The following is a 17,230-nucleotide window of genomic DNA, read 5'->3' as shown; positions in this document are numbered from 1 at the left end:
CTGGACTAAGTCCTCTCTATTACCTTTGAATTCAGGGCTACATTTCTGTAGTTATATGTTGCCGCTAGCACCCCCTCTGAGATATTGGGACAAAGTAGTAGTAGTATTATTACTAGGTTTTTATGGGGGGGCAGACGCCGAAAAATAAAACTGGCAAGCCTACAAAGAAAGGAGTTAGGGGGGGCTATCAGTACCCAATTTTAAATTGTATTTCCGGAGTCTTACCTTTCGTCCCTTAAAAAATTGGTTTAATGGCAATACTTCAACTCAGTGACTCAATATTGAGAGGAATTTGGTGGCCCCAGTTCCATTGATTGGCATTTTGATTACAGGTCTTTCTGTTAGAAAATGTAGACTTAAGTATGGTCTAATAAGAGTTTATACAATTCAAAATTTGCAGAAAATAGAAAAGATATATAATTGGAAATCTAAATGGCATGCTAACACACCAATATTTTATAATAGCTTATTAAAGTCTACAGGACAATATTTAATCTCACTTCAATGACATAAAATATACATAGCTTAGGAGACATTACGAATGATACTGGTTTAAGAAGCTTTCATGATTTGAGGGGAACATACAAATTTTCATCCAGCTCCTTTTATCTATATTTACAATTATGTTCTGGTATATGGGCTGCAAGTATTTTGACTGACAGGCAACGTATCACTCATCCAATAATGGATTTAATAAAGAAACTATCAGGATTAGGATGTCTCTTCAATTTATAACACTTTGTTTGAACATACACAGACCCCATTAGTGATAATAACAATATGGAATAAAGACTGCTCTGAATCATCTATAGACTGGGCCAAAGTTTGGAGGAATGCCTCTCGTCTCAACAAAATCCAAATCATAAACTAACAAACCTAAACTTTACATATCAAATTTATTTGACACCAGCGTTTTATGATGAATATAACTGCCTCTCCAAACTGTACCCTATTTGAATCAAATGGGGACATTTTTACATATCATGTGGGAATGTCATCAGTTAGAAGAATGATGATTCAAGAGAGCAGAATTTTAACCATACTGAAAGACAGCTGTTGCTATCAGCATGAACTGTTGCTAAAAAGATGTTGGCGGTTAGATGGCAACCACCGCATACTCTTTCTATTCATCAGTGGAATCTCTTTAATAGAGATTTTATCTTAGAGCTCTCTGTTGCTAGGATGAACAGGGCAGACCAGGTTATGCTCAAGGCTAGGAAGGAGGTACTCAACACAGCTAGAACCATTACATAATTTTTTATTCTTATTTTGTTTCTTTATTTACTTTGCAATGCACTGTTAGGAAATAACCTGCATGTATAGTGGAATTTAGAGAAAGACTCATGAGAATGGGGTAGGAGCGATCAAAGGTGCAGACGTATGCTTTCTGTCTTAGTCATAATGTCATGGCTGTATTGCGACCAAAATGTTAAGTTATGAATTTATTAACAGAAGGAGGAACAAAGGTATATATTTAATTTGTTTTATGATTTCCTGTTTTATTTATTTACCTGTCTATCAATTCCTTGATATACCTATATCTTATGTTATTGACAGAAGTTGCTTGTTGATATACACCTGCAAACCTTGTGGAAAATAAAATAAATAAAAAATTTGTCACAGAAAAAAAATTTAAAAAATGCCACAGCCCCTCAGTGTTGAGCAGAGGCACTTGAGTAATGTTTGAAGTAGCTGTCAAAAAGGCCTCTGAGAATTTGCTGGCAGAGATAGAGGTAAAGACACAGCTCAAGGATATGTTCCTTTAAATGGATTGCATCAAATGAAAAGATGCAATAAGATGAATAAAATCAGACCCAAGTCCCATGGGCAATGGGTGATAGACAAGGCTATTACAAAGAACACAAATCTTAAGCATAATCAAGACCAGCAGTTCAGTGATCTGGGTCTTGGGTATCTCTGATGGATCACAGAGGAAATGTATACCAGCATCAGAAAACTCTGTGGAACAAATGTAAATACAAAGTTAAAGGACATGGAGTTTTTGAGATCAATTGTCTAGATTACCACTACTCCACTACCACAGCCACATGGCCTGAATAGTTTTTGTCATTATTCAAGCAAAATATATTTCTATATCTAAGTATCTAAATCTGAAAGCAAACTGTTTTAAAGCAAAGTGGCCCATATAGTGACCATGACCCGATACCCCCTCACTGTTTAATTTGCAATGCATGCAGCAGTACGTGTGCATCTAGCAGAGAGCTAGGAGGAATGAAGAAGTACTGAATTAACATTCAAAGTAGCATCAAAACTGCATGAGACAGAGAGTATTGGAGGGGAATTGACAAATGGAATGACTGAATTTAGCTACTAGCCTGTTGATAATGCTCTGGGTGCTTCTTTCTAACTAACCAAACTAACAACAATCTGTACCTTCGATTACCACTGAGTGTAAGAATTATTCATTTGAATTGTTAGATATTATTCACTTGTGCACACCAGTTATAATATTTCAGCCCTGATACACTGTACCCCCTGAGCTCTTAGAGACCAATGCCTATTAAGAAAATTGCAATCAATTCTAAAAAAAAATCTGTTAGACTGATTGCCTCAAAATAGACATTTCAGCCGTTTGGTCCATCTCTATCAAATTTGTCAGCACATGTGGAGGGCTCTGAGTTTCAGAAAGGGTGCTGCCTGCTGTTTCTGTTAAGTTGAGACTGAGCAAAGGAGCTGAATGAGTGTTAGTGTAGTTACATAAGCACATTACAGCAGTGCGCACACACACACACACACACACACACACATACAAGAACAACACTATGTTGTGTTTTTTCTGCCTGCAGTCTATCATTAACCTTGACTGTATTTCCACTGTGACCCCACTCCTGCCTCTCTCTCTCTCTCTCTCTCTCTCTCTCTCTCTCACTCACTCTCTGGATCAGGATAGGTTAAATATCAATAAACAGGGATGATACAGGATGTGCCAGTATTTCAAGAGTGCTGGGATTTCATGGGATTTAACTCAATGGTTATTTTTTGTTTTTCGACTCAGACCATATTAATATATAGTTTCACATAATTTGTGCATATAGCATAACCTAACTGATAGCTTTAGTTCTCACAAACATACAGTACCACTCTGCCACAGCTTCTCAGTGGACTTAATCACAGTCCAACAGGGAACCGATTAGGCCTTCAAACAAAAGGACACTCACTCAAATAGGACACTCACGGGATAGTCAGGCGTGTCTCAGTATGTTCTGTCAATTTAAATGATCGCAAAGCTACTTTCAGGTTTCAGGTTCTTCTGATTTCATGTCTCTTGTCTCTTCACCAGAAGTTGTATTAAATAAATCAAATTAATCCTGATGGAAAACATACCTTGCAATCCTCTTTACAGAATATAGAATTGTTAGAATTTAACTGCAGAACTCCTTGTTTACTCTCAGTGACAACTACCCCATGGGTTTGTGTTTGAGCCTATCAAGAGAAACTTCGGCAACATAAAGAACTTTTTAAATATCAAATGAAGGGGCAATTCACTATAAAATTACACTCCCATAGATAAGAGTTAGGTTGAGTCCCTGTACTGTTTGGGAAACTTTCTTTTTCCTTTTTTCAACCACTGTTTCAGCAACAAGTAATTTAAATGTTGCTTAACCGATTTGGCTCAGTGACTAAGAGTGTGCATAACAGATGTGCGTACCTAACAAGTTTAAATATTGGCAGTGTACTCAAAATAGACACAGAATTGAATTTCTTACATTCAAACAAGAAGTAAATAAGAAAATTGTCAGGGCACTCCAGTCTTAGAATCTGTGTGCACTGAGGTAATCAAATCACTATGCAGATCTTCTTATTGGCTGCCATTTTGTTTGCACAAACATACTAAATATCATCAGTCTGAAGTGTTCTGTTTCCGTTCTGTCGTTGCTCTTGTAACTACCGTGCAATTAAGAGCACATGATAAACTGATGTAGTGAGTGTAATCAATATGTCACTTAGGGAAGGGAAGGGAAACAATCTGATCAATGCATGTGTAAACATTTACATTACACACATACTGTATGTGCAGTATGCAGAAGGACACTTTTTTAATTATATGAGAATACAAGCAATAGAAGTTTAAATGTTTCTTCTCTTTAACAAACTAAGAGCCACTGCAATCCTGAGTTGTACAAGCTCTACTGTCTTGATCCAATTTGATTTTGAAATGACTCCAGAAGTAGGCTATGTGTGTGTGTGTGTGTGTGAGAGAGAGAAAGACTAAATCAAACAGATGTTAGTTGAAGCAGCACTGGCAGCTATGGAGCAATCAGCCAAGGGTCCGCTGCAGTTCTGTTTCTGTGTTTTTTCTTCTGATTTCATTGACTACACACAGTAGACTGCCAAAACTTTAAAAAAAAAAATGTTGGTCAGACCAATCTTTAGGTACATTTCCCGATTTCAATTGACCCTTCTTTAATGTATATCGAGCAAACGCATGGATGTGTGAAATGAGATTAAGCAATAGACTGATCTGCTCACCATCCATTCCTGCCTTACTTTGTTCACCAGGGACCTGTAAAGCAGTACTTTGAAGTATAACTCAACGGTCAGACAGTTTAACCCTGAGGTCATGGGTTTTGTCAAGTCTGTCTAAGGAGTCATACTGATTTTGATTTTATTTTTTGCCTTTAGGTCAAAAGCTGAATAAACAAGCTCCAACCAAGCGAGGTGAAAAGAGATTAATGATCATGACTCCAGTCTTTATGAGATAAAATAAAAAGGTGGATAAATCATAGCTGTGGGCTGAATCCAAATCAGACATTTATACATCGCACATTACAAGGACAAATCTAAGGTTGCAGTGCTTGTTTTGATTGGGAATCATTCTTTTCAGTGATGTGCAATTAACAACCAAGAGGTAACATAATAAAAATTAGCTTATTTTCCTTTAATTTAGTGGGTTTTTGTTGTTGAAAAAACTGTGTGTGGGTTGGTGCCCGCATTTAAGTTAACAAATGAGGCGATGGAGAGAGTAGAGGAAGAGGACATGTCAACTGTCAAGTGGCTGTCGGGTTATGTAAATGCGGGGCGAAGGCAGGAACACAGCGAGGACACCGCGCTCAGGGAGCTGGAAAAAAATATGCGTCACTGTTCATAATCAATCTCCATCGATCCACTGCAGCGACATGATCTTCCAATACCAACTCAGTGTCAAAGGTACAACACCACTCAGATCCAGACATCCCTCTCAAATGAACACAACTCATTGAGCACAGATGAAAAAAAAAATACATACATGTTTATTTTACAAGAAGGGCACATTTTTTTTGTACAAACTGTAAACTAAATACTGTAATAATTCTGAGGATTATAATCTTTGACATCACTTTCATGAATGAACACCAGAAACATGTAAAGAAATAAATATATAAATAGTCAGTGACTGTCGCATCTTACTGTAAAGTAAAATCCCACGATGGAGAAAACATACAGCATGTAAGTTTGCTAAACACATTAAGGATTTTTTTTTTAAGATAAAAAGCACTTGTGTTCATCACAACTACATTTTGAACATCATTGTACAATACTCTATCCCTGCACTCCCCAACCCTAAATACTGCCATTTATTTTATTTTTTTTTTTTTTACATGAAGCTTTGTCACTGAATTGATGTCGAGGTAGGGACTCCATCATTATCCTATAAAGTTTAAGTAAGCTGAAACAACATAGCTAAAAAAGCTTCCACATTCCCAGGGCCAGGGATTGTTCTTTGGCCCCTACGTCTGCTGTGTCTCTTGGCCCCACCGTTGTCGTCAGAGGAGGGATTCGTCATATTTGCTTGAGTTGTCATAAGTCATGTAACAACACTGATTGAGAGACCCAGTACTGTCACCAGCTCCCCAGAGCAACTTGCCGGGCAGTCTAGAAGAAAATGCTCTGGATCAAACAAAACATTTCGCTTGTGGGACTGTTTCCTGACATCGCTCTTCTCCAAAATCAAAGCAGTGGCAGCTGCAAAGATGACTCACCAAGTTGACAAGGTGAGGGCTCAGGGGGTGTTTACATGGAGCCAAAATACAGCAGAGATCATTCCAACTCTCAGCTGGAGGTATGTTTCTGTAAATGTATACATACAGCATATACGAAAGACATCTGGTAAACCTGTAAATGCCAATGACGTCACAACAAATGGCAGATTAATCTCTATATCATTAAGAATACCCCATTCCAACCCCCTCCTCCCTCCCTGAATTTCAGCTTATAAAACACTGGATAAATCACAGCATAAGTTACAGTATAGCCACATTCAGCCAAAAATAAGAATTTTGGCAACAATAATAATAAAAACAGTAACAGTAATAATAATAATACAGCCGGGTGGGGCTTTGATTCGGCTCTTTGACTCAAACTACAGAGCAGAAACTGTAGGCCCTGTCTGATTAATAATAAATTCAATCTGTGTTAACATCGGGAACACTCATCAAGTCGACAGAGGCAGCCAAGAGAGAAGAGAAAGAGATAGAGAGAAAAGGAGGGTAGAGGATGAGAGCGGAGGGGGACCAAATCTTCCCCAAGGCAGTTCTCTTCCATGTCCATTCCCGAAAGATTATATGCAGTTCACATTTCATCGTATGTTTGAGCCGGCTTGTGTTTGGAAATAATAGGGGAGTAAATTAAGATGAACTGGTGAAGAGTGAAAAGGGAGGGTCACCGAGCTGATATGGCTGAGAATTTCTAAAAGGCATAGGTCAGAGGGTGGAGAGAAAAGGGGGGACAGTAAATTGTGGCACTTCAAATAGGATTCTTTGAAAAATGTAATTAATATATAATAAAATATAGCTAATCCAAATTCCAGTTCATAAAACTCTGTTTTAAACTCATGGAACAGCAGGAGCCAAGGACGGGGAGGCAGAGAGGACAATGAGTTGCTGCTTTTGTGTAACAAGCCAAGCCACATATTGAGTTAAAAGCACCCACCCCCCCTTTTGTTGCCATCTAGATAGCATTGGATTTTCCAGAGCAGGAAAATCAAATGCTTCGTTCAAGACCAATTGCTTTCTATTGGATCAGCTCTCCCTTTCTCTGATGTACGACAGTTTCATGCCTTCATGGACACACACAGCACATGGTGGACGTTCAGCACACAATGTCAGAAAGCATGTTGTTGAGCATTTTTTCCCCAGCAACACAGAGGGCTAGCTGTGTAGACTTCGACTTGAGTGCTAATTATGTGTGGCCTTGATTATTATGTGTGCCACATGTAGGGTTTTTGTTCACTTAAATTCCTCAAACTCAAAGAAAATTAATTAAACCTGTAAAAAAGAACAGTGAACTATTTAACATTATGATTATTGATTTATACAATAATGGTATAATATGCCATTTTGGGCAATTTCCCTGCATTTTTTTTTTTTGTGTGTGTCCTTTGATTTCAACTTGTGCTAATAAATAAAACTTAAACTCAAACTTGAATGCAAAATTATCTTTTGTAAACTTACTATTGTAAAATGTGAATGTTATCATCAGTGCAAGGACTGGTGCTAAGCAAAAACCTGACAATCTGACAGTGCCTATTTGAACACTTAAAAAATAATGAAAATGTGTCAGGTAGCAGTATTTATACAGTAAAACTGTAAGAAGAAGAGTGACAACTTGTGAGGAGTATTGCATAGGGGCTAACTTACTCAAAAATGCTGATTTCATGCTGTGTTGTTTGTTTGTTTTTCCATCATTACAATGGCAGATTACCAGGAGAGAAGAGGCAATAAAAATATGTCCAATATCTTGAAGGTAATACTCACATGGTGGTTTATCTTGGACTCCACCCCCGCAAACAGAGCAACTGTCACACTGCATGCTCCACATTGCCGCTACAGCACAGCATGGCTCCCAGCATGAACAATTTACAAAATCAGATATCTGCAAGTTTGCAAAAGGTCAGTAAGTGTCACTTGCATTCCAGCTGAGTGATTTCTGCTGCTGCTGCTCTGCCCCCTCTGTCCAAGTGCAGGAGTTTTAGTTTACAGATTTACATTTTTGTTTTTTTTCAATTGTGGACTGACAGCGTTTGCCAAAAACAGAATAATTAGTGCCACTTTAAGTGGATAGAGTTAAGACTTAAAATGGAGGGCTGCCAAAGGAGATAGTGAGAGGGAAGCAGACAGAAAAAGAAAAAACACAATGAGAAGGCATGATGCAGGTGTAAAGGACCGTGCCTATTTAGAGAACGGTAGAAAGGAGAGAGGAGGGAAGAGGGAAGAGGTTGACAGCGCTGAAGAAATAAGGGCAGCACGAGAGAGGAAGGGACTTTGCTGGCTGAAGAAAGGAGAGCAGGAAAATGGCAACGAGAGGAGACTAAAGGTTTGTTGAAGAGAGGCAGAAACGGGAGACAAAGCTAATGAAAGTAGGGAGAGAGGAGAGGAAATAGAGGAAACTTCAGGTGATCCATTCTGATCTGTCCCAGGGGAGCAAGACTGAAGATGGATCAGAAAGGGATACTCAGGAAAGAGACCATAGGATATTGTTAAAGAGTGATTTTCTCTATCGCCCTCTCTTTCTCTGTCTGACACACACATCAGTTGGACCTCTGATCACGTCACGTTTTTTTAAGGATCTGGAGATACTACAAAAGAATATGGTCAGGGTGGCGTGAAACATTTATAGATATATGACAACTTGGCCTATGGTGTCAAAATTCAAACTCAAATTACTTTTCTATTCCTTATCATTTGGCTTATTTGTGGAAAAAGTTGAAGATTCATTTTATGTGCACCATTATATGCCCCCTGGCCTGTTTTAATTTGAATCAGAACAATGTTACTTTGGTGTTTGAAGTACTTTGAACTAAAACACATTACCACTGCAATACAGGTATTTTAATTTTGCAATAAAATTACCATTAGAAATTGACTGAAGAGAAATAACTGCATTAAACAACTAATTATACGGTACCAAAACCAATTTATCCACATTGTTCGCTCTTCCATGAAACACATACAAAGCACCTACCTACAAGACATTTTGCTAATAGTTACTATATCTCCCTCCACTGTATATACTGTGTTTAAGTCCTTCCAGGATAGTGTCGGTACTGTACAGTATACACATGCAGATGTATACATCTTTGTAAATCTAAAAAAATGTATACATGTGCACATAGCTAGTGTTCTGCTTTAATATTCACAATGTCAACATTTATCATCAAATGTGTCAATTTCATCAATAAATGCTGAAAGTATTTTGCAGATAGTTATATCCAGGATAAAGTGCCTTTACTTTAAAACATTCTGTAGGTTTTTCCATGTAGATTTTTGTTGACAGTCTTAAGGTCCTGTATATCCCACTCATTGTGTCGCTGTCAGGCATGTTCTTAGAGATGTCTGTCTCTTTTGTTTTGTTTGCTGTCCTCCTGTGTATGTTTTCCTTCCCTTTGTGCGTACATACATGCCTCAGAGTATTCTGATCCATCCACCTTTCTCAACATGACAGTGCTTTATGCTGTCCGTTCTGTGTTATGGGATTGATCTTTTCCAGCGTGACCTCAGTATCGCTGTCTAAATTCCCAGAGATGGCTGGGGAGAGTTTTTCCATGGCGTTGTTTACCATCCCCACCTCGATCTCCCCCACACATCCGTCCTTCTTCTGTAACTCCTCCTCCTGACACAGGATGCTGTGGGGAATCACACAGCTGGCTGAGTGGTTGCCCTCTTTTGGGATGTGACTCTTGGGCTGATACTGACAGTTGGGGTTCGAGGTAGGGGCGCCCATGTTGTTGTTAATACTGACGATCTCGATGGCGTTGCTCCCCGGGCAGAGCCGGTGGCAGCCCAACAGGATGGAGAAGGCCTTGCGGAAGTCAGCGTTGAAGGCATAGATGATGGGGTTGAGCGAGGAGTTTGCCCAGCCGAACCACACAAACACATCGAAGGTGGTGGAGCTGATACAGGGGAAGTCAGTGGTACCGTCCGGCAAGTTCGGCTCACAGAATGGCACCATGCAGTTAAGGATAAAGAAGGGCAGCCAGCAGCACACAAACACTCCCATGATGACTGAGAGCGTCTTTAAGACTTTGGTTTCTCGTTTGAACGACATTTTGAATGAGCTCTCACTGTCTATGTTCGAACTATTCCCCATGCTGCTGTGACGGTTTTTGGCACTCTCAGCTGCCCGCTCCAGAGCAGATATTCTCCGTATCTGTTTCTGGGCGATGCGGTAGATCCGGGTGTAGGTGACGATCATAATAGCCACAGGGATGTAGAAGCTGATAAGGGAGGAGGAGATAGCGTAGGTCCTGTTAAGGCTGGAGTCGCAGTTGTCAGGGGGCAGATCGCCAGGGTATGTTCCATTCAGCTCTGCGTAGCTGGTTGTCTGAGCTTTGTGCCAGTTGAGCTGAACAGGAATGAAGGAGATGAGAACAGACAGGGTCCACGCCACACTGATCATCAGACACGCCACTTTAGGGGTCATCTTGCGTTCATAGCGGAATGGGCTCGAGATGGCCCAGTATCGGTCCACACTAATCACACACAGGTTCAAGATAGAGGCAGTGGAGCACATGATGTCAAACGCCACCCAGACATTGCAGAAGGCGCCAAATGGCCAAAACCCCACAATCTCTGTCGCCGCCTTCCACGGCATTACCAAGATAGCTACCAGAAGGTCAGAGATGGCCAGGGAGATGACAAAGAAGTTAGTGACCTTCGACCGCAAGTGTCTGAACTTGGTGACAGCAACACACACAAGCGTGTTGCCTAGCAGCGTGGTGAAGATGAGGAGGGAGAGGAAGCATCCTGTCAGCACACGTTTGGACGAGTCTCTCTCTGGTAGCAGCTGCTTGCCATCTCGAACCGTTGAGAAATTCTGATCCATTGTTTATATTACACTGCTAATAAAGTGAGAGAGGGGGTGGGTGATGGGGGTGTCAACAGTCACCCCATCACATCCCCAGCCTGCTGCAGCTGTGCCTCTCTGGGGAAGGGTTTTAGACGGACGGCGTAGCTGGCGGAGAGGTCAACTGTCTCGGCACCAGCTCTCCCACAGACTGGGTCATCCATAGGCTCCTTGTCACAACCACCATCCTTGCACAAGAGCTGCTACAAATATTTCAAAAACATCTCTTCAGAAATTTGCCCCCCAAAAATTCTTGTTCATAAATTCCTGGAGCAGCAGTACAGGCAGCAGACATTCTAGTTTGAAGGAAAGGAAGAATATTCCAGCCGTGGTTTGCAATTATTTTTCCAATCAGCTCTGTAGTCATAAAATAGCAGCAGTAAAAATGATATTAAAAGAAAAGTCCTCGTTCCTTTTTTTCTCCTCTTACTGTATGCCTCAACTGTCAAGCCCTCAGCGAAAGTTTCACATCATATTGTTGCAGAGCTGTTGAGCAAACAGAGGCTTGCCCAATCATTAGCCTTATATACCACCTCATCAATAACTTCTATTGATGGATTTCGCCCTGCGTTTATCTGATTTGTTTAATGATCCTCGAGGCGTGTCCGTGTGGTTATATTGGTGCCTGTATTGACGCTGATCCACCCCGACTGCTAGATGTTGTATTTTATTTTTTATGTCTTTGAATGCAGCTCCCTCTTAGTAAATGCCACAGTCTCCAGCCAACATTTCCACCTGAGTGGCGAGCAAAAAAAATATAGATTGAAAACATCATTCAAAAGTCTCAACTGTCCATTTTGATATCATAGACATATATAATAAATGTCTAATTCGCAACATGTAGGAAAGCACATCGATGCCACAGCTCTTTTTACACGGACATGCCGCTGTAATCCAGATGCGAAGTCAGTTTTTTTTTCTTTTGGTTTAGTTTGCGTGCCGATACGAAGCCAAACGACAAATCAGTTTGGAAAACATTCAAGAGGTATTTTGGCAACCCACCTAAATTATCTCTGGCAGTGCAATCCCTGGATTGAGATCCACGTCTTTGAAACAGAGGCGCATTTTTTTTTTTTCTTCTAAATTTTATACAGCGTGCGCTCCGCTCTGTGGATGTGGACAGCTCAGGACCCGCGGCAACGTCTTGGGTTGGCTTGAAAATATCAAATGAGCTCCGCTAATTGAACAGACTAATAAAAATATTCAGTCCCCCAAAATCCACATCACTTCGGCATACATCCAACTTGTATCTTGGTACCAAGTGAAGGAGAAGGAGCTCACCCTCTCTGCGCTCTCCTCCATGGGAAGTCACTCACGCTCCCCCCCCTGTTGCGTCGGTCCTCAGGTGTTTTATTGGTCCTTATGCTTTTCTTTTTGGGGTCATCCTTTGTTGTGCAACATTCAGTTACCCTGTGATGTGTCTGCGGTCTGACTAGCCGGCGGAGAGTGATGGGAATGAAACTCTGGTCTCTCCAAGACCGTTTTCATGCGCGCTCCTCTCTCTCCGCTCAGCTGCTTCCTGCTGCTGTGCGCCACGGTCCCTGCCACAACTGCTCCATCCATCCAGGGATGCTGTGAAGGGTGAAGCCTCCCAAATTCACGCTATAACCCATACCTTTGGTTTGCTTAAGAGTTTAGCCACACAGTCTATGATGAAAAAACTTACGTTACAGCAGTGTCAAACTGGGAGAATCTACAGGAGGGAAAATCATGATATTTTTCGGTTTTTAAATTGATTTATATCTGAAATCTGACACCAACTAAATGTCAGATTTTTGTGACTTTCCTATTTACCAACATTATAGGCTGCAACATTAACTCACTTTTACAGATTACAGTACTAATATTGATGGTATTCCTGTCATCTGCTTTCACTTTTTTCTTTGACTTGACCTAAGCCGACAAAAAATTGAATATCACCGATGTAAAGACACAAAAAGAAAAGAGAGACTAAAAATGAAGGTGCCATGATGTCCTGAGATGAACTTGTAGCCAGCAGGCATGCACACAGAGGCACAATGAGGCCATCTACTGGATGCCAGATTGCAGGAGATTGTATGAGAGTTGGAGTTGAAGAGACTGAGTTGCAGCTTTGTAACGTCACATCATTAACATGACTAAACAACTCTGAATTAGACTAGAGTCCTATGAGCCACGCTGCAGCAGGAAGAACCATGAATTAAGAGAGACACTGAGTGTTGAGATGTGTGTGTGTGTGTGTGTGTGTGTGTGTGTGTGAGAGAGAGAGAGAGAGAGAGAGAGAGAGAGAGAGAGAGAGAGAGAGAGAGGTAGATTAATGCTGTCATGGTGTTAGCTGCCTGGTTGGCCTGGCCAGTTTGAATATTAACTATTTAGCGAAATCAAATCCTCAATGGAATCTGTCCCCCTGTGTGTGTGTGTGTGTGTGTGTGTGTGTGAGAGAGAGAGAGAGAGAGAGAGAGAGAGAGAGAGAGAGAGAGAGGTAGATTAATGCTGTCATGGTGTTAGCTGCCTGGTTGGCCTGGCCAGTTTGAATATTAACTATTTAGCGAAATCAAATCCTCAATGGAATCTGTCCCCCTGTGTGTGTGTGTGTGTGTGTGCGCGCGTGTGTGTGTGTCTTTTTGTGTGTCTGTATTTGTATGCTTACATCTATGACTATGCATGTCTGTGTGTGACCGTGTGGCATATGTGTGTTTACTGTGTGTTTTTTCTACACATGTAATATGTGTATGTGTGTGTGTGTGTGTGTGTGTGTGTGTGTGTGTGTGTGAGTAATGCATGTAGACAAGCCAAGTGTAAGAGGCCTGGCAGACACAACGCCCACATTTCCCTGTAGCACAGAGCCAGGGTGTGCGTGCAGCCGACAAAGTTCAAAACAAGACCACGTCACACACAAACACACACACACACACACACACAGACTCGCTCGCTCACTCACTCACTCACACACACACACACACACACACACACATGCACACACAACCAGCCATGCAGGGTAATTTATGTCTGCTCCAAAAAGCAAACAAAATAGAATAGAATAGGGCTCCAGAAATGTCTTTTTGGAATGACTTTGTGATTTTTCACCACATATGTAGATGGGTCACTTTATTTGTCCTTGAATTTTTCTGAACATGACTTCATATGTTTGTCACTACTCCATTTGTGTTTCTCTTTATATGTCCTTTTTTAGAAGCATTTGAAGTGAGCATCTTTTGACAAGTCTGTTGGTTTAATTGAAATTAATGCAGTAAGTTTCCTAATCAATGTCACAAAACTTTGGTTAACTTTTCATGATGCCCAGAGAGTGTGACACCTCACCTCCTGACAGGAAGTTAATCGAGTGACTATATTTGCCATTCTGCTGACCCTATTCCTGCAGGCAATGAATTGAAAGAGATAACCTACAAACTCTCTGCAAAGCTTTCTCACCGTGCCTGTATGGTACATGCTGATCTCTGTGGGGGGAAAGTGCCATCTTTTAATTTTCAAGGATTCAGCCTAAACCCAGTTCAATTTTGAAATATTACCACAAGCGGAGATTCAACCATTCAAATCAATATGGAAATGCCAAAGATTTATGGCTGTCGGGGGACCAGAATCTGCAGGGGCCAGCTCAAAGATTAAATTTTGGCACTCACCACAAGTTTCATAATAGACTTGCATATTGAATAACATTCAGCCAGCAATAATCTACACACACACACACACATTCGTATTAATGCTATCATAATGAATGCTGCCAGAAGGGATGTGTGAAGCCAAGTTGCATCATTCAGCGCAGCACAGATCAATGTACTGTATATAAAAAGTGGTATTTAAGCTCTAAAGCAAGTTCCTTAAATTATAGCAGATCTGGTATTGCATAAAGACATTAAAGGCACATTCCTAATATACCAAATGTTAGGCAGTTGCCTTCATTTGAAATTCAAATCTGGTATTGTACATTTACAGCACTTCACATTTACCAGAGGCAGACATTTGCCATTTCTCAGTAGCAAGTGCCTTGTTATTTTTTTCTACAATAAGTAGGGCAATTACTTCAAAACAACAGATAAAGAGCATCCTGTGATAGAGATCTGGTTTGAAATTCTGTATACAGTAATATCTGCATATGTATGTGAAAATGATGTGGCCCTCCATCTAATCTATTCAGTATTTCATGCAAAGTTAGTTACATAATCTAGTGTTTGAAAAATCAGGGGGAAACGGCATCAACAGGATGGCTGGCTGATATCTATAACCAAAGTCAAGTGAGCAAAACAACCACAAACACAGTCAGAAGCATTTTGGCAGAGACAATTTATCAACAAAGTGTATACGAAAATAAAAAAAAAGAACAGCAAGAATGTTAACATCTCATCTCAGACTTGACGTTTGTGTCAAAGCTGTATTTGTTCTTCGGTTTAGTACAAGAAATCTCATTTAAACGACGAAAATACTTCTATCAAGATGAATCGCTGCAAGATGACACCGTTTTTCAAGCCTGTCAACAGCATTATATTATTCACTGTGAAATGGCCAACTGAAAATAGCATTAAAAACACAAACAGTCAGACATTACTGAGTCATGCTTTTCAGATATCTTACTGACATGTTTGTGGGGCATTGAGCAGCTCCCATGTGTGTGTTGGTGTATGAGTTTATGTGTGAAAGGTGAGACAGAAAAAGAGTCAGGGATGAATAGGAGACTAATCTGCAACAGATGATGTCCCGCTCTGAAAAAAAAAAAAAAAAAAAAAACCCAGTTCAGGGCAAAAAATTAGCACCAGCCACCAGCAAAATGCTGTTAAAATATGTAAGTGGCTGTTAGATTTGCTTCGCTCGCCAGCCAAAGATTTAAACATTCAGTAGCCATTTGGCCGGTGGACAAAAAAGTTAATTTTGCACTCTGCCCCAGTTTACAGACTGACCCTCTGTCTTTCTCACTCTCTCATAACACAAACACAAACACACACACATGCTCTCTCTCTTCCAAATCCTCTGACATCCATCGGGTCTCAGGCACTCATGGTTTTATGTCCCTTTTCTTCTTCTCATTGTCTCTGTCTTTGTATCTGAGGATAAAAGACTCAGTGCAGTTGATGAAATCTGGACCATCTGTCACCAGTTTCATTTAATGAAGTAGGTTTATAAAGATATGGGGCACCAGTCACGCAAAAAGGTAATCTCTTAAGTTACTATGCACACGCACACGCACACACACACACACACCTCTCCATCTATCTATCTTTTTATCTGCTGTATCAATCCTTCTAGCCAACTTTAAGCAGGCAGCCTGCCAAGAATGAGACTGTATATCACATTCTTAAAGAATTACAGTCGCAAATTTGCTCTTATTTATTGAATTATGTGACCAGTATTCAGTTTCAATTACATATATGTCATTACAGTGCAATAGTAATGGTATATTCTAACGAGCATGTATGACAGACTGTACGATTTGTTGTATCCGTCAAAATCAGTAACCGATGGAGTTACTGTAATCCTGTCATGCAGATTGCAATATGTTTTGTTAGATTATTCTGCAACACTGCAGTGAGATTATCCAGTGCAGTGTGATTTAGAGAGATTATTTTTTGACAGTCAGGTTTCTTGTTTTTTAGAAAGTAAATGGCACACAGCCTTGTTAGTATACAGTAAATGATGTATTGCAAAAGTTTTCACTGCTTTTGTTATGCTGTTATTTCATTTCATGTCATAATGCATCATTTTGACGCACTCTAGAAAATCTACGTGAACGCTTTAAAATAAAATTACACTGTAGTTTGCTAACTCTTCTTCAACGCTCTTAATAGTTCCTTCTAAAGTGCCAAAGAAAAGCAGAAATGGAAAATTTCTCATCTTTAATGTCACATTTGGTTGTGTTTACACTAATAATTCTGGTAAAAAGGTTTTATTTTCCAAACTTCACAATTTTTATTTTTCTGCCAGCAAATCTAAGACCATCCTCCCTTGATGGCACTACTTCAGATATTTAGATGGTGGTGTCACAAATCCAAAGAGATTGAATATGCAAACCTGACTTCTGTTCATATGTTCTGTTTCATATGATCTACAAATTTGTTTTCACTATGAATTACATGATTTGACTGCCTGTATCAGAGTTTAACTGACATGTTTTGTATGTTCTTCAATCAGTTTTTCTCCCTAAGGCATACCATATCAATTTCACCAAAGCATCAGACAACTAAGGGATGGCTTTTTCTTTTTTCTTTTTTTTGTCTTGATCTTGTTATGGCAGCCTGGCAGGAGACCAGCACCTGTTTTGAGACTGATTGAAATTATATGGCCTTCTTTTAAATTTTAAATGCTAAAGGGAATTGATTAATTTCTGTTTTATCTGTCTACCTTTGTGTCTTTTGCTCATTGTCTCACATTCATGCATGTACCAGGATTGCTTCCAGCC

General features: G+C 40.1%; 1 protein-coding gene across 2 annotated transcripts; it reads right to left on the bottom strand.

Moving 5' to 3' along the window:
* Positions 1 to 5,279: 5,279 nt before the first annotated feature.
* On the bottom strand, positions 5,280 to 12,344 carry drd1b (dopamine receptor D1b). Of its 2 annotated transcripts, XM_042430228.1 has the most exons (3): positions 7,755 to 12,344; positions 5,982 to 6,069; positions 5,280 to 5,874 (listed from the first exon to the last, which is right to left on the bottom strand). In XM_042430228.1, exon 1 carries the CDS (start codon positions 10,819 to 10,821, stop codon positions 9,430 to 9,432), a length of 1,392 nt encoding a protein of 463 aa, XP_042286162.1. In that variant the 5' UTR covers positions 10,822 to 12,344; the 3' UTR covers positions 5,280 to 5,874; positions 5,982 to 6,069; positions 7,755 to 9,429. The 2 variants fall into 2 exon arrangements, with proteins under 2 accessions (XP_042286162.1, XP_042286161.1); XM_042430227.1 differs by having other exon boundaries at positions 5,280 to 6,069.
* Between the last annotated feature and the right edge of the window lie 4,886 nt (positions 12,345 to 17,230).

The sequence above is a fragment of the Thunnus maccoyii genome, chromosome 13 (assembly GCF_910596095.1).
Source record: "Thunnus maccoyii chromosome 13, fThuMac1.1, whole genome shotgun sequence".
In the NCBI taxonomy this organism is placed as follows: Eukaryota; Metazoa; Chordata; class Actinopteri; order Scombriformes; family Scombridae; genus Thunnus; species Thunnus maccoyii.
This window is presented reverse-complemented; position numbering and strand designations above follow the sequence as displayed.